Source organism: Antechinus flavipes, chromosome 1, assembly GCF_016432865.1.
Source record: "Antechinus flavipes isolate AdamAnt ecotype Samford, QLD, Australia chromosome 1, AdamAnt_v2, whole genome shotgun sequence".
In the NCBI taxonomy this organism is placed as follows: Eukaryota; Metazoa; Chordata; class Mammalia; order Dasyuromorphia; family Dasyuridae; genus Antechinus; species Antechinus flavipes.
The window spans coordinates 187494979-187513766 of NC_067398.1; the positions used below are offsets into that span (position 1 = coordinate 187494979).

An 18788-nucleotide genomic window follows, 5' to 3' on the forward strand; every position below is an offset into this window, starting at 1 on the left:
GGAATCTGGCAATTGAAAAATTATTTTCAGTATTCTGTCATCATTCCATGAGAGAAAAAGAAAAATTGAAAAAAAAGAAATTAATAATAGTAAAGATGAAGTGCAAGAGGCATTATAGCATAATGAATATATGGTAGATCTTGGAGTCAGGAAAACCTGGTAAACAATATTAATTATGTGATCTTGGGGGAAGTTACTTAATTCTTAGTGCCTAGGTCGGAAGTAACAAATTCATGGGCTACAGCCCTGCCCAAAGTGATCCACAAAACTATCTAGTATGGCCTGATCCAGGTTGAAATGTAGTTGGGAAATGTTTAGTGAAATAAATAAAAATACGGTATAACATAGATATAATGCTAACTTTTGGTTTTCTAAGTCAACATGTGACCATAGGGATCTATTTTTGACTTTGACCTCAACAATTGCATTAGACAATTATTTAAGAATTGAGTTGGTGATCTCAGTAAAGACATTTCATACAAATGAAATAACAAGTCTCAAAACAAAATAAGATAAAATTTTAAAAAAGGTTACCTAGTAAATAGGTAAAAGCCATAATAAGAATAAGGGTAATGACAATAATAGCTACTATTAACCAAAATTGACATTTTTATAGAACTTTAAGCTTTACAAAGTGCTTTAAAAATTGTATCATTTTATTCTCATAACAATTCTGGAAGGTAAGTGCTGTTATATCTATTTTACAGATAAAGAAATTCAGGAACAGAGAAGTTAAGTGATTTGTTTGGGGTCACACAGGTGGTAAATTTCTGAGATGGGTTTTAAACTCATATATTACTGATTCTTGTCCACTATTCTATTCACTGCACCATTCTAATTTGGAAATCCTAATAGTCTTTAAGCAGTTCCCAGTTGTTACTCTAGGTGTTTGGCCTGTTTCTTTTTGCTTTCATACCACGAGGTATATCCTTTCTTATAAAGATACTATTCTTCTCAAAGACACTGATTTCTCAATATTTATTCTTCTTGACCTTCTTGCAATCTTTCACATTGTTGATCTCTTTCTTTTCTTCTTCTTCCTCCTCTTCCTCTTCCTCTCTTCTTTTCCTCTTCCTTCTCCTCTTTTTCTTTTTCCTTTTTCTCTTTTTCCTCCTCCTCTTTCTCTTCTTTGCAATCAGGTTTAAGACAGGGTCACACAATTAACCTCTTAATGCTTCCTTCTCTCTAGGTTTTCATGACAATACTTTCCCCAGTTTCTCCTATTAACTACATGACCACCCCTCAGTTTCTTTTGTTGAATCTTCATTCAGGTCATGTTAACTTTCCATAGATATCTAGAGGGTCTATCCTGGATCCTCTTCTCTTGTTCCCCTATGTTATTTCATTTGGTGAGGTCATTAGCTCCCATGGATTCAGTTCAAATACAGATAACTTCCAGTCTTGCATCTTCTTCTACCTGATGGACTGCTCAAACTAGATATCCCATCAACATTTTAAACCGAAAATGTTTAAAACATATTTAATTATCTTTCCTTCAAAACTCTCTTTCTTTCTAATTTTTCTATTATTGTTGAGGATACCATCATCTTCTTAGTAACCTAGATTTTCGAACTATATGTTCGATGGATAAAAATCCATTAACTCATCTCTCTGTTCCCCATTTTAAGCTGTTTTCACTTGTCAAATACTGTCATTTCTACCTTTGCAACTTTTTAAAAAAATATGTCCTCTTCTCTCCTTTGACTTTGCTACTACTCTAGTGCAGAGGCTCATTGCTTTAGGCCTGGGCTACTGAAATGATCTTCTGGTTGTTGTACCTGCCTCAAGCTTCTTTCCACTAAATTTATTCTTATTCAGCTATCAAATTGATCTAAGTACAAATCTGACCATGTCACCTTTTCCCATCCTCAGTCAACAAATTGGAGTGGCTTCCTCCAGGATCAGATATAAAATCCTCTGCTTGACTTTTAAAGTATTTAGTATTCTGGTTTCTTCCTATATTTCTAGTTTTCTTATATTTTACTCATACTTATATTCTCTGGAGTCTAGTACAGTGGTCTATGTTCCTTGAATATAATACTTTATCTTTTGTTGCCAAACATTTTCATTGACTATTCCCTGTATCTGATTCCCCTTCTCATCTCTATTTCCAGGTTTACCTGGCTTTTCAAAAGTCTCAGCTGAAATCCCTCTTTCTGCAGGAAGCCTTTCCTACTCCTTAATTTTAGAGCCTTCCCTCTGAGACTATTCATAATTTATCCCATTTATGTGTACATAATACTTTCCATGTTGTTTCTCCCTATTAAATTTCTTGAACTTATTGGGAGCATTTTGCCTTTCTTTGTATCTTTAGGGTTTAGAAAAGTGTTTCATACATAGTAGGTACTTAATAAACACTATTCACCTGGCAGAATAAACCTGCAAATTCAGAACTTTCTTTAAAATTTGGTTGTCATCAATCAAGGACTTGTAAATCTTTTGAAAATATAATATAGAATGAATTCAGGATCTATTTAGAACTGTAGAGACTTTATTTGTTATTATTCTGTAAGCTGTAGGTTTGCTAAGTGTTAGGTTTATAGTAACCACTAACCTGTTTGTGTTAATCTATAGTAAACAAGAATTTGTCTGTATTCCTTAGTGGTTGTTCTAAGGAACAGCTTGAAAAATATACCCATGTGCCATGAGTGGCCCATTCCATCTTATAGCACAAACATGGAGAGAAATGTTTTGAATCCACTGTGTACAAACTGAGAAATTTTGAAGTGTGGCACAATGAATGCACTATTTATAAATAGTGGCCTGCCCATACTGAAATGAACAGTTTATTTTACTTGTGATAGAATTTATAAATGCAGAATACAAATGGTTCAGAAAGAATTTTATGGATATCTTAACATATGCCAAAGCTCACATGGGTCTACAGTTTAGCAGCAAATTTACAGCTTATAAAGGTTATTTCTTTTACTGATTCTGGCTCAAATGTGCACCCAATATGCCAGAACTATGATGTATAAACTCCATATTTGGAAGATATATAAGAATTTTAGACTCTCATTAGTCCTTATGTTCTCTTTTAGTGTTGATCAAGAACATAAATTGTCATTTTTCTAGGACTGTTTGAAACTTAATGTCTTTGTATGTGTTCTATGTTCTTTATTATTGTTCATTGAAGTTAGGTTGACTTGGTTTGGATATTGAAGTTATATAGAGGTGTAGCTAAAGATCCTTGATCAATTCTAAAAGATTTTTCTGTTTTATTCAAAATGAGTAAATTTTTATCCCCAAGTTATTGAATCTTAATATGTTGAACAATATTACATTTTGAATGCATATTGAAAATAAGAACAAGTAGATCAAATCCATCTTCTTACTTGGGCAGGTATTTATAAAAGAAATGACAATATTTTTGCATCCTCTCATGAGTTTTGGCAAGATATGGTAGAGTTCACATTGCATTTACTAAATATAGCAAAAAATCCATTTAAATATGTACTTCTTGAGCACCAAGAATAATTACTAAGTTATGTTATTAGGATTATGATTTTGGTTACAGAGAGAATGAAACCTTTTTCCAGTCTTTAGACCGTTTTCTCAGATAAATCAACTGGAAATTTTACTATTTTCTTTATGAAAAAGTAACAAATAATGATATAAACTGAATTATTATATTGCATGGCATGTCTTTATAATAGTCCTTCCTTCAACATTTCCATAAATGACCCACTTCAGATGCTCATTATAAATAACTGTTCAGTTTACCCTGAAATCTAATAACTGTTGCTCTTAGGTAATATTATTTTTCTTCTCTTTAACTTTTTTTGTGAATAGTAGTCTTACGTTTATGTAGTGCATATGGATAATGCATATATATGTATAAAGCCTTATTAGATTTTTCTGAATTGAAATTGGAAATTTTTCTGCATTTGAATTTGAAATGTAAAAAATTTGCACTCCAAGATTAGGAGGAAAAGTTCTATTTTTCAAGAAACTTCAACAAGGAAATTAAATGGAAAGAAGAAGTCTAGAAAAATAACAAGTTACTTAAGATTACTTCTTCACAAAGATTTTTATTAAGCATTTTGAGCTTATCTATCTGAATACTTTAACTCTCATTGTAATTCTAACACATTTTTTGTACACAAAAGAAAATGCATGGGTTGTGGATGAATGGAAACTCTAGATTAATCTATTACTCCATTGCATATGCAATATCTTTGATATTGATTTTCCTTCTAGTTATACCAGATCTCTTGTTCTAGTACTCTCCTAAGTTTGTGACAGGACAGCCACCTAAAGTACTGTGGCCTTTTCTTGAGTTCTCTTGCAATTTTGAAGATATCAGTGGAACATGTGAATTAGTCATCATTCCTCTCCCTCTCATCATCAGCTCATCTTCTCTTTCTATCATATGTTGCCTTCATGATATTATTTAACTCTTATCATCTATTTAATTCTTTGTTTGTAATGTACCTATTCATATTTACCTTCCTTCTCTCTATTGTACTTGATTCTCAAATTCAAGTCTTTAAAGACAACAGTTCCAGGACTCTATGATATGGGTACTAAAAAAAGGTCCCTGCCCAAACTTAGTCCCTCTTCTCCTTCTATAATAGCATGTTTGGTGATCTCCAGCTTCCATAGGTTTAATCATGATCTTTCTGCAGATGAGTCTCAGTTCTATTTTCCTGCCCTAGTCTCACTCCTGAGTTCCAATTCAACACCAGAACCTATGCTAAGTCCTAGGCATGCAAAAAGATAGTTTTTGTCCTTCAGGAGCTCATAAACTAATTGAGGAAACAACTACATAAGAATGAACAGGATATATATATATAGAGAGAATAAATAGGAAATAATTAACAGAGGCAAGGCACTAGAAGTAAGTGAATTTAGGAAAGCTTCCTCTAGAAGAAGGGATTTAAATTGGGATCTAAAGGAACTCAGGGAATCCAGCAAGCAGAGATGAAGAGGGAGAATATTCTAGGTATGGAAGACAACCAGAAAAAAATACCTGGAGCTGAGAGATGTAATGTTTTGTTTCTGGAGCACCCAGGAGGGCTGGTCATTGGATCAACTAGTAAATGGGGGGGAGTAAGGTGTAAGATGATTGAAAAAAAGGGAATGCCAAACAAGACTATTTTGTATTTGTTCCCAGAGGCAAAAGAGAGCCACTGGGGTTTATTGAGTTGGTTTATTGATTGGGTGTGATAGGGCTGAATCTGAGCTTTAAGGAAATCCTTTAGGTGGCTCATTGAAAGATGGATTGGAGAGATGGGGAGACAGTTGAGGCAGATAGAATCACCAGTATGCTATTGTAATAGTTCAGGAATGAGGTAACTGTGGCATGCTCCAGAGTGTGGCAGTATTAGAATAAAGGGATGCAAAGATGAAATCAATAGGCAATCACAATAGATTGGACATGGGGAGATGATAATGAGGAGTCCAAGGATGACGTCTTGGTTGTGAGCCTGAGGGACTGGAAGAATGATGTCACCCTCTATATTAGTAGAGAGAATAGGAAGTGGGAGAATATTTAGGGGGAGGGATTATAAGGCAATTATTGAATCAGGTCAGGAGACAGTTCTGGAATTTGAGTTCTGGCAATTGAGAAGAAACTGTAAAGGGTAAACTTGCTTGTTGAAAGGGTTCTTCATTTCTAGAGAAACTAGATTTCTTTCTTCCCTCAGTTTCATTATCTTTGGAATAGAGCTACTTGCTTTTTAGGAGTCACCTCACCTTGCTTATCTAGCATTGAGTAGGTATACAGAATAGCAATGAAATCTCAGCAGAGATGTTGAGTTTGGGGGACAGGGAACAGAGTGAAGATACCATAAAAAGTGAAAAGATATTTGGGTCCTTCATTATTTGCCAAGTACCACTTTGACCAATGTCTTCCCATACACTCTTCCCATTGCCATTGTGTTTATTTATCCAATTGTATGCCCATGTTTACAAAAGAAATATTTTGGAGCTACTCTTCTTATGATTCCATTTCATTAATGCTTTTGGTTTCAATTAATTGTGGGGTAGAGTAGCTGTCCTGGGGATAACTAATCTGCAAATTCAAATTGGGGGTACAGATGTAGAGTAGGCATTATACCAGTTTATCACTGTAGTATATATATGTGTGTGTGTGTGTGTGTGTGTGTGTGTGTGTGTATATATATATACATATATATATTCCACTTTTTGTATGTATCATGGTTATGATTTTATTTTTGCACATTTAAGTATTTTCTTCATGAATTTTGCTTTAAAATGAACTCTAAATCTTTATAATAATCTCTTATGAGTAAAGCATGTTGTCCAACTAACTTTGTGTCCAGCTGGCTAAGGTTTACACAGGAAATGAACACAAGGAAGTTCTGTGGTAGGTATAAGATAAACATGATCCTGTTTATGTTTTGCTGATGTTCTGGTTGTTTAGAAATTAGAAAATTTTTTCTTTCTTCCTTTTTCTTTTCTTTTTTCTCTTCTCTGTCCCTCCCACCCACTTTTATTTTTGCTCTGGGCTGTTCTTTACAAAACCTAACAATCAGGCTAGTCTTCCTTGTAGCTTTGATCTTTTAACAAAATATTTTGTTATAAAAGGCTAAAAGTCTTGCAGTTTGTTGTGTTTCATACTTTGTCAGCTCATACCCCCTCAGCACATGTTATTCACAGATGGTTGAAAACAAAAGAGGAAAGGAAGGGAAGAGTGCCTTAAAATTTGACATCTCCCATAATTTCCCATGAGTTTGTTTTATAAATATTGGCATACTTTTCCTGACTTTTGCAGGTGGTTAAATAGAACTCTGTGGCCTTTCACCTAGCACAATTAACTTTCTTTTATTTTCAGATGTTTACCATATCTTTTTTCTAACCTTTATTTTCAGAGTGCCCTTGAAACAAAACTTAGCCAGTTGTATAGACACCTGCATGGTATGAGGCAAACACTGAACTTCATTCTAGCCCCAGGACAGGGCTCCCACAAGCAATCTCTGCAAATTCTCCCCACTGCTGTGTATTCTAGGCTGATAAATCAGATGAAGAGATGTAATCACTCTTTGGAGGAATGCTGTAGTGACTTGCTTATTTTGACTCTTGTTGTACCTTCAGCACCCTGGGTGAGTTGAGCTGCAAAGCTATTTTTAAAAAAACTCAATGTTGATGAATCTCATTTTAAAAAGCTAAATTTTCCGTTTCATTAAGACTGTATGTTTTGGGATTTAATAATGTTTATATTTTGGAAATTTAAATTTAGTATTACTAGGTATTGCTTACATGTATACTTTATCTTCTTAATCAATTATACATTTTTGCATTTTGCATTTAAAGTAGCTAAGATAATTTAAATTGAATTATGATCTTATCTTTTCATCAATGTGACATACTGTGTAATGTCTCCAGATGTAGTCAACTCCATTGATGTCATTTCATAGAATCAAATTTTAATTAAAACAATGCCCAGAATTTTTGAGTTCAATTACTTCCTTTATTATTGTTTCACAAGTTTTTGGGTTTTCCATACACTAAGAAACTAATTTGATTAGTAGTGACTTCAGAAACTTTGTAGCTGTTCACCAAAGGTATATTAAAGATATTTTGAAGTAACTAAGCAGTTACATGGATTACTTAAGGTCAGAATGGATGGGGATTTGAGGAGGAAATCTGTAGAAGCATGATCAGATTGGACCTGGTTCTAGGCAGAAAGAGGATGTCAGATGTATTCTAAGTTAGGAGAACAAGGCTCTCAATCCTAAACATTTACTTGATGAATTTAGTTTATTCTTACATGCATCATATGTTTCTAATCATGTTTCTTGGTTCATCTTGGCTTTCTGAGGACTAGAGCTACTTCTTCTATGTAGTATGACAACCTCCAATAAATTTATAAGTTTCACATATTTGGTAAAGCTGAATTTATAAAAACAGACATCTACAAATTATACGGTATTGTTTTATTTAATATACATTACCCTCCAGTGTTATTTGCATGCAAAAGTGACTATAAATTGAATTGTCAATGTGTTATCTCAACTATTTCAAATTTTAATGGAAGATAATCCCCAGTCTTAGCAAAGTAAGATAGTGGTATCCCTATCATTTAGATATATTGGGGGTACATGCAGCTGAGTTTGAGACATTTGTCTATAGAAGAGGAACTGGTATCTTGAGATAGAAGAACCTAAAGAGCAAAAGCAGAAGATATGTTAAAAAAGGGGGGGATTATCAGAGCTTGGATGAATCAAAAGTATATTGGGCTGATGGCTGATTGCATGTGTCAGACGAAAAGTTGGACATTTTCTATGAGCAGAGCCTAGTAGTATATCAATCAGTGTGATCAACAACATCAAATGCTGCAGAGAGTTCAAAATAGATTAGAACTGAGAAAAGCTGATCAGATATATCAATTAAGAAACTATTAATAAAAGCAGTAAGGATAGAGCACCAGTCTTAGAATCACTAGGACCTGAGTTCAAATGTGATATCAGACATTTGACATTTACCAGCTGTGTGACTCTGGGCAAGTCACTTAACCCCAATTGCATCAACAGAAAAAGAAAGAAAGAAAAAAAGAGGAAGGAAGGAAGGAAAAGAAAGAAAGAAAAAGAAGCCATTGAAAATTTTGGAGTGAGATTTCAGTAATAAGTTTGCAAGATTGCAAAGAGGTGAGGGATGAGAAACTAGGAAGCAGAAGAAACAAGTGTTAAAAGCTTTTTTGTAGAAGCATGGTTGGAAGTCAGAGATATACGCTGATAGCTTGAAGGGATAGTAGGGTTCAAGTAAGGTTTTTTTTTTTTTTTTAAAGAATAGGACAAACTTGTAGGATGGATTTGTAGGAACCAGTAAAAAAGGAGAGACTGAAGATGGAAAGGAGGATGATTATGGAGTAAATCTGCTGATGAAACTAGGAAAAGATGGAATCAAGGTACCTGTAGAGAGGTTGATCTTGACAAGGAGAAGCGCCAACTTTTCATCAAAGGCTGGATTAAGAAGGAAGGTAATAAAGGTAAAGTAAAATGTTGGAAAAGAGAATTGTAGGAGGATAACATTTATGACTTTTGAGATTTAGAGTAGAGGAGGAAGAGGACATGTAATGTAAATTGCCTCTGTTTTCTAAGTAAAATATGAGGCATGATCTTCTGTGGGGGAGGATAGGGATAGGGAAGAGAAGAGGTTTGGAACAACTGTTATGTAGGATGTAATAGAGAATTATTTAGGAAACGTAGAAGGATTATCTTCCTGCTTTGAGGGCCTAGTTGAGATTATTTAACATGTTTTTCAGTGGATAGAGCTGGTAGGGTTATGTGATTTCCTCTAATTGCACATTTTTTACCAAGTTGTTAGGTTCCCTTATTAACCTAGCTGCATTGATTTTGTTCATGCAAGAGTTTTTCAATTTAATATAATTGAAATTATTTTTCTTTTGTGATCTTCTTTATCCTTTATTTTGTTAGGGAATTTTCTCTCTAAGAAGATATTAGATGGTTTTGCAAAGCTTTTCTCCACCCTCCTCCCCCTTTAAAAACAAACAAACAAACAAACTCATTAATTATAGAGGTAAACTGGTAGGGAGGGAGGGGAAGAAAGATATTTGAAAATAAAGTTGACAGAAAAGTATAAATAAAAATAAAATAAAATCAGGCAAAACAGAGAATAATTTTTAGGCAACAGTCTTAAAAATCTCCTTTTTTATTGTCTTCTATTTTTTTCCCCTCATAGTGTGATCTTTTATAATTAATGTCAACCAGAGAATTCTTTCTAAAATTACTAATGTTCTAGATTTGCTGAAGACTGGGTTAATAAGTTTATTTTTTTATTTCTTCCATATATAATCTGTTTCACTGAACTACTTTTATATTTTTTAATCACTATGTGATATTTTTGATTATTACTGTTTGGTAGTTTAGTTGGAAATCTGGAAATTTTCCTTTTCTATTTTCTCATAATTTTTAGTTTCCTCCAAAAAATTTCCCTTGAATTTCTAGATCTTTTATCCTTCCAGATGAATTGTATTATTATTTCTTCTAACTCTATAAAATCGTTTTTTGATTGTATTCTAAAATAACACTAAATCTATAAATTAATTTTGTTGTGATAGCTTGTTCCAGTTATGAGCTTCAACTGCCCCCCTTTCCTTATTTCTTTAAGAAATATTTGATAATTGCATTTATTTTGGTCTTGAATATGTCTCTGCAGATTGATCCAATATGTTTTATACATTAGTAGTTATTTTGAATGGAACTTCCTTTTCTATTATTTCATCACAGTTTTTTTTTTTTTTAATTGCTATGTAGAAAAGCAGTTAATGTTTGTAAGGTTTATTTTGTATTCTGTTCCTTTACTGAAGCTATTAATCATATTTCAATTACCTTATTTTCTGATTTTCTATGGTTCTGTACTTTGAGTAAAACATCATGTCATCACAAAGAGGCATTGTTTTATCTCTTCTTTGTCTGTAGCTTTAGTTATTTTCTCTTCCTCAAATAGCATTCCCAGAACTTTGTCAAATAATAGTAAGTAAAAGGGAGCATCTTGCTCATATATTTATTAAGAAAGTTTTTTTTTAGTATTTTTTCCATTGCATATAATACTAACCTTTAATTTTTTCCATCTTTTAATCTGTTTTTCCTTTTTAAAATCAAACTTCAAAAGGTTATTTTATACCTTTACATAATATTTTAAAGCAAAAATGAAATACCTTATAATTTTTTTTCTATATCTATTGATATAACTATGTGGTTTTGAATAATTTTGTTTTTTAGTAAAATTAGTTATTTTTTTCCCTGATGTTGAACTCTTCTTCCATCCCTGGTATAAATCCATTGTAATCATAATGAATAATTTTGGGACTATATTGTTATAGACTTTTCTAAGTTCTTAATTTAAAATTTGAAGTGAATTTCATTAATAATATTGATCAATAATTTTCTTTATTTGACTTATCATTCCCCGGTTTAGGGATCAAGACATACTTATATCATTAAAAAAGTTAGGTAGAATATTTTATTTTTCTATTTTTGAGAATAATTAATATAGCATCGGCTATTTATTGTTTTTTAAATATCTCATGGATTGCCTGTAGATACATTTGAATCAGTTTTTTTCTTTGTTGTTGTTCCTTTCAGTTATTTCAGTTTAGCTTCCTAAAATTGTTTACTACCTCTATTTGATATTCTATTAATCTGAATATTTTACATATTTGTAATTAATTCTTGATTTCTTTTGTCTTTCAGTTTTGCTGGCCTAAAGCTATATGCTAACAGAACTGAGAATTTAAAATGTATAATAGGTTCTGATAATTTAAAATTTTTCTTTTTTCTTGTAATTCACCTTGTTCTTTTTCTCTTTTGGGAATTTAATTATTCTTCCTCTTATTGTTTTACCAAGTTTGATAAATTTTTAATTATGTTAAATCAAATATTTTTTAATTTTTTTAAAAAAAATTTCTTTAGTCTTTTTCCTAGTTTATTTCTACTCTAATTTTAAAGATTCTTTAATACTTTGATGCTAATCCATCCCTATAGATTCCTATTTACTTCACCCCAAATTACATACTATGTATATATATATATATGCACATATATATATGCATATATATATATGCATTTATATATAAATATAGATTTTCTTTCAGTGAAATTCTCATTCAATTTATATGTTTTAGGTAACATTAGTATTTAAGTTTTGCTGAAAATCTTGTCCATGCTTCTTCTAAGTCCAGGCCCACCTTATCAGCTATTGGATTCCTGGCACATGACAATGGATTCCTTATGGACTATTTCTAGGACTTATGGACATGTGTAAATTCTCAGGTTGATTCATGTTATTTGTTACATTACTACTAGCCTGTGTTATATTGCTATGTGCTTATGTATTTTATGTAATTGCAAGAATCATTGGACTTCTTAAGATGAAAAATTGTTGATGAGACTATTGCAGTACTTAAATTTTCATGTTGATTCATGTTATTTGTTACATTACTACTAGCCTGTGTTATATTGCTGTGTGCTTATGTAAATTATGTGTAATGCCTCCCATATTGATGGATTTACGTATACCATGTATATCTGGACATCTCAACTGGGACATCCCATAGGCATTTCATATTCAAGTTTCCAAAAGAACTCATTTTCTTCCTCATCCCCCAAATCCATACCTTTAATTATCTTTCCTCTATTACTGGCAAGGGCATTATCATCTTTTCATTTGCCCAGATTTATAATCTCAGATTTATCTCTGACTCTTTTCTCTTCCTTATAACTCAATGCAATCTATTAACCAGTTTTATTGATTCTACTAGTATAACGTCTCTCTCATCCAAGCCTTTTATTTTTTTCTGCACTTAAATACATGTCTAATACTCTGGTTTATGATGTCATTATCTATTGCCTAGATTTCTGCAATAACCTTCAAATTGTTTTCCTTTTCTCCATTCTCTCTCTTCTCAAATCCACCTTCTATATATCTCCATAGTCGATAAAAATTGTTATTCCTGAATTATAAATCTAATCATGCAATTATTTGCCTTGCCCAGAAAGCTTTAGTGTATATCTACTTTTAAGATAAAATAGAAACTTTTATTTTTGTCTTTTTCTTTCTGTTAGATCACATTGCTTGCTGCTGAGTTGGTGCTTGGTAAATGCTATTGAATTAAATCAATAGTTTAATCCTTTTGAAGAATTATATTTTTAGTGCTGTGCAGATATACTGTTCAAACTAACAAAGTGTTAGAAATCATGCTATTATTTGATGCCTTGAGAGCAGTAATTTTTATGCTTAAGCCCTACATTCAAAAATAGTTAAACATTTTGCAACTCAACATACTTTGTTATTAACAGCAATTAACCACTTTAACAATACTTTGTTAATGGAAGGATGTCTTTTAATCATATTGCTTCATTATCTCCCAACTTTGTTTAGACATGATCCATAGAATGTGATACATAAGAGCACTAACATTGTGCCTTTCTGCATTTATCTTGCTTCCTGATATTCAGTTCGCTCTATTCAAGTAAAAGTCCTATCTTTTATCTTTGTCTTTATTTCTGTAACAGTTGGACTATTGTGGCCTTTAAGGTTAAATGTAATAATTTTACCTAAATATATTCAAAATTTAAAATTCTATTTTTCTTTTAGAAAAATATTTTAGAATATTTTAAGGGATGATTTAAGGGCAGTTTAGTACTGCAATGGATAGAGTACTGGAACAGGAGTCAGAAATTGTTACTTAGTCATTCATTCATAGCCAACTATTTGTGACCATATGAACATATTAGGCTCTTCAATTCTCCACTATTTCTTGAAGTCTGTCCAACTTCATATTCATTGTTTCCATGACACAGTCTATCCATCTCCTCCTCTGCTATTTGCCTTTCCTTTTGTCTTCAATTTCCCCTAATATTAGGGTCTTTTCCAATGAATTCCAGCTTCTTATTATGTAACCAAAGTATTCCAACTTCATCTTCATTATTTAATCTTCCAGTGAATAGCCTAAATTAATTTCTTTAATTGTTGACTGATTTGATCTCTTTGCTGCCCAAGGGTCTTTCTAAAGTTTTTTCCAGCATCACAATTCAAAAGTGTTGATTCTGTAGCACTCAGGTTTTCTTAACGTCCAACTTTTACAGCTATCCCATTACTAATAGAAAAACCATACCTTTTACTATACAAAGTTTGGTTTCTGTGATATCTCTGCTTCTTGGCATGCTGTCCAGATTTATTACAGCTTTCCTTCAAAGGAACACGTGTCTTTTAGTTTCAGGATTGCAGTTGCAGTCTAATAGTTATCTTTGAGCCCCAAAATATAAAATTGGATGTTGCTTCCATTTCCTTTCTTGCTATTTCCCAGGAAGTGACAGGACCAGTTGCCAAGATCTTAGTTATTTTGGACGTTTAACCTTCAAACCAGCTTTTACTCTCCTTTTTCACCCTCTTTAAGAGATTTCTTAAATAACCAGCAGGATGATTTCAGACAGGCGTGGAGAAACTTACATGAATTGATGCTGAGTGAAATGAGCAACACCAGAAGATCATTATATATTTCAACAACAATACTATATGATGATCAATTCTGATGGACATGGCCATTCTCAGCAATGAGATGAACCAAATCAGTTCCAATAGAGCAGTAATGAATTGAACTAGCTGTGCCCAGGGAAAGAACTTTGGGAGATGACTATGAATCACTACATAGAATTCCCAATCCCTCTATTTTTGTCCGCCTGCATTTTTGATTTCCTTCACAGGCTAATTGTACACTATTTCAAAATCCGATTCTTTTTGTACAGCAAAATAACTGTATGGACATGTATACATATATTGTATTTAACTTATATTTTAACATATTTAACATGTATTGGTCAACCTGCCATCTAGGGGAAGGGATTGGGGGAAGGAAGAAAAAAATTGGAACAAAAGGATTTGCAACTGTCAATGCTGAAAAATTACCTATGCATATATCTTGTAAATCAAAAGCTATTAAAAAAAGAGGCTTCTTAATTCCTCTTCACTTTCTGCCCTCAGAGTAGTATCATTTACACATCTGAGATTATTGATATTTCCCCTGGCAACCTTAACCCCAGTTTTTGATTTATCCAACCTGGCATTTCATATTATGTATCTACAAATTAAATAAATAAGGTGACACTATATAACCTTGTACTCTATTTCCAATCTTAAACTAATTAGGAAAACCGGAATTCAAATCTAACCTTGAAAACTTATTAGTAAACAAGCCATTTAATCCCATTTGCCTCATTTTCTCCATCTGTAAAGTGATCTGGAGAAGAAAATGGTAAACTACTCCAATATCTTTGCCAAGAAAATCCCAAGTGGGATCATAAAGAATCAGATGTGACTGAAATGATTGATGGGTTAGTGAAAAGAGCATTGACATTCTCAAACCAGAAAATTTGTGTTTGAGTGCTGGCTTTGTTATTTATTAGCTATATGATTTTATGAAAAGTTATGCTTTCTGCCATTGTGCCATAACTGCTTGATCTTTAATATTAGGGTGTTGGAGTAGATGACCCTTTACAGATCTAACATTTCTATTTTTGTTGTTGAATCATTTCATTCATGTCTGACTTTTCATGACCCCATTTGGGGGCTTTCTTGGCAAATATGCTAGTGTGATTTGCCATGTCCTTCTCTAGCTAATTTTAGTAGATAAGGAACCAAAGCAAATGGGTGAAGTGACTTGCCCAAGGTCACACAGCTATGAGACCGAATTTGAACTTGTTAAGATGAGTTTTCCTGGTTCCAAACCTAGTGCTCTTATCTACTGTATCACCTAGCTGCCAACATTCCTATAGATCCATTAAATTGTGATCCAACATCTGTTGAATCATAGAGCCATGAGATAGGAGAAACTTTAGAAATCATTTAAGTCAGCCTTTAATTAAAGCAAGAATTCCTCTATGTCCTTGACAACACTCTTCCATATTTTGTTGGAACAACTTGATTGATAAAAACTTTCTACTTCATTAGAAAGCCTATTCTACCTTCATTAATTGCCCATATTTGATTTTCTGCAACTTCCCACCATTGCTCTTAGTTTTGCCTTCTAAAAAACAAATTTAATTTTTCTCTCATATAAAGGCTCTTCCAGAATGTTAAGATCGCTGTCATCTCTAAACCTTCTGTTATCTTTCCTTCATCCATTTCTTGTAATACTTTATGTAGATTTCTTTCCCCATTATAATTGCCTTCCCCTAGATTCATTCCAGATTGTCAATGTCTTTCCTAAAATTTGGTATCCAGAATTAGATACTATAATCCTTTTAGTTCAGCCTAAACTTGCAGTAGCTTATTGGGTTATTTTATTGGATTGTTGAACTTGCAGTCCACTAGAATACTCAGGTTCTCTTCAGAAAAGATGTTGCCTAGATATAGTGTTCTAACCTGTATACATGAAGTTGATTTTAAAAATGCAAATGTAAATATTTACATTTAAATATTTAATTTTGTTATCTATGATTTAATTTATTGTTTTGGATTGTTGAAAAAACTTTGAATCCTTGAATTTTCATTCAGTAAGTTAGGCATAGCTATGTCACCTGCAAACCTAGATAAGGCAGCTCTCTGTCTTTGTGTAAGCCAGTGATAGAGATATTGAGCTGCCAACACTCACGTTATCAATATTACAAAGATTATTTATATCAAAAATTATTACATAAAAAGCCACAGTGACATACAAGATAAAAATTTCTTTCTAAAGTTGTAGATTTGATATGTTTTTGTCAATAAAAATATATTTATTTATTTTAAACTCAGTACAACTACGTTTTTTAAGACCTCAGAGAATAAATGTAGTTTTCCATCATGCTATAAATTTCTTAGCTTTTATAAATTTATGAATTTCTTATAAAATTTTCATTGAAAACATAAATTACAACCATCATAAAGGCTAGTTTAAAAATTAAATGTAGCTTAGATCCTTGACTATGTTCAAGAAAAGGAATTTAACTTATTTCTGATTAGATAAATTTAAACTAATCCTTTAGGCAATTCTGCAACTTTATTCAAAGAAAACATATGAAACATGGCAAGATTATGACTTTTTTTTTTAACAATTGTGCATTTAATATTTAGTAGCATTAACTTCTCGGATTGAGATAACATATACAGTCAAAATTTTAATCCTCTTTTGTATATAGATGATCCATTCTTCTTCCAGATTGGGTTGTATTTGGCAGCCAGAGAACCTAGGTTTGAATTTTAACTATACCCTTTATATCTATCCAACCCTTCTGGGCCTGAATTTTGTCACATGTAAAATGGGAGTATTGGACTAAATGATGTCTAAGTCCCTTCCAGACTCCAAATCTATGATTCTATGGGTTATAATTGTAGCATTGACATTTCTTTTAAGTCTTATGTCTTTATTCCTATTACTGCTGGGTATTTCCACTTAGATAACTGTTGTTTTTTCAAATGCATCAACATGGCTGAAAACTCTTTTATCTTTCTCCCCAAATTAATTACCCCATTTCTTTCAATTGTTGTGCTCTGTTAATAGTAACCTGTGTTGTCCCATATGCCAAAAGACAAAGTCATTTGTAATCAATCAACAGGCAGATCCACCAGCAGGCTCTTCCAAGAGTAGTCTTATGTTTGAGGAGATGAGAGCATACACCGTAGTGATGGCAGAATCCAAGGGACAAGAAATATTTTAAAAGTCAAATTGATAGGTCTTGGCAACAAATTAGAACTGAGGGGAAGGAAAGATAGTGAGGAGTTGAGGGTGACATTTAGGCTGTGAGCCTGAGGAACTGGGAATATGGTGTTTCCCATAACAGTCACAGGAAAGTTAGGAGGAGGAGAACTGGGTTTATGGGGAAAGATAACAAGTTCAAGGCTTCTATCTGAAAAATTAATTTGTTTTCTAGGGTACAACATAAGCTCTTGGTGCTCTAGTCAATTCTTAAGTAATACATTTCAAAGAAGATTTAAACCTGCTTTTGTAGTAGAAATCACAGTTTAGTCTTTATCCTGATTCATTATCTGTAAGCATTATGTAGTTTCCTTAATTATCTATCTTAACCATATCTGATTTTACTTTTTCCCTGTATAAGATCAGAAATTTTTTGGATTACACATAATAGGTACTACTCTAACATTTTTTTAAAAAATAAGTTTTTATTGATATTTTCTGTTTCTTACATTATCATAGTTATCCTAAGTATCCATCACTCTTTCTCTCAACTTCAGAGTATATGAGGATTTTCCTTTTAACAATGATTCTTTGGAGTTAAATCCATTAATGGAATCTCCAGATCAAAGGACATAGAGATTTTAGTTATTTTGTTTCCATAATTCCAAATTATTTTCTTTTTTTTTTTTTTTTTTAATTTTTTATTTAATAATTACATTATATTGACACTCATTTCTGTTCCGATTTTTTTTTCCCCTCCCTCCCTCCACCCCCTCCCCTAGATGGCAAGCAGTCCTTTATATGTTGGATATGTTGCAGTATATCCTAGATACAATATATGTTTGCAGAACCGAACAGTTCTCTTGTTGCGTAGGGAGAATTGGATTCAGAAGGTATAAATAATCCGGGAAGAAAAACAAAAATGCAGATAGTTCACATTCGTTTCCCAGTGTTCTTTCTTTGGGTGTAGCTGCTTTTGTCTGTCATTTATCAATTGAAACTCAGGTCTCTTTGTCAAAGAAATCCACTTCCATCAAAATATGTCCTCATACAATATCGTTGTCGAAGTGTATAATGATCTCCTGGTTCTGCTCATTTCACTTAGCATCAGTTCATGTAGGTCTCTCCAAGCCTCTCTGTATTCATCCTGCTGGTCATTTCTTACAGAACAATAATATTCCATAACATTCATATACCACAATTTACCCAGCCATTCTCCAATTGATGGGCATCCATTCATTTTCCAGTTTCTAGCCACTACAAACAGGGCTGCTACAAACATTTTGGCACATACAGGTCCCTTTCCCTTCTTTAGTATTTCTTTGGGATATAAGCCCAATAGAAACACTGCTGGATCAAAGGATATGCACATTTTGATAATTTTTTGGGCATAATTCCAGATTGTTCTCCAGAATGGTTGGATTCGTTCACAACTCCACCAACAATGCATTAGTGTCCCAGTTTTCCCGCATCCCCTCCAACATTCATCATTATTTTTTCCTGTCATCTTAGCCAATCTGACAGGTGTGTAGTGGTATCTCAGAGTTGTCTTAATTTGCATTTCTCTGATCAATAATGATTTGGAACACTCTTTCATATGAGTGGTAATAGTTTCAATCTCATCCTCTGAAAATTGTCTGTTCATATCCTTTGACCATTTATCAATTGGAGAATGGCTTGATTTCTT

At 32.7% G+C, this 18788-nt stretch overlaps 1 protein-coding gene across 1 annotated transcript in view; it reads left to right on the forward strand.

Annotated features, from left to right (window-relative positions):
• LOC127544708 (uncharacterized) overlaps positions 1 to 18788 on the forward strand; it is a 145794-nt gene that overhangs the window by 59100 nt on the left and 67906 nt on the right. The window contains exon 6 of the mRNA XM_051971474.1: positions 6837 to 7067. Within this exon, the coding sequence (XP_051827434.1) occupies positions 6837 to 7067 (231 nt within the window). The remainder of the gene's footprint in view (positions 1 to 6836; positions 7068 to 18788) is intronic.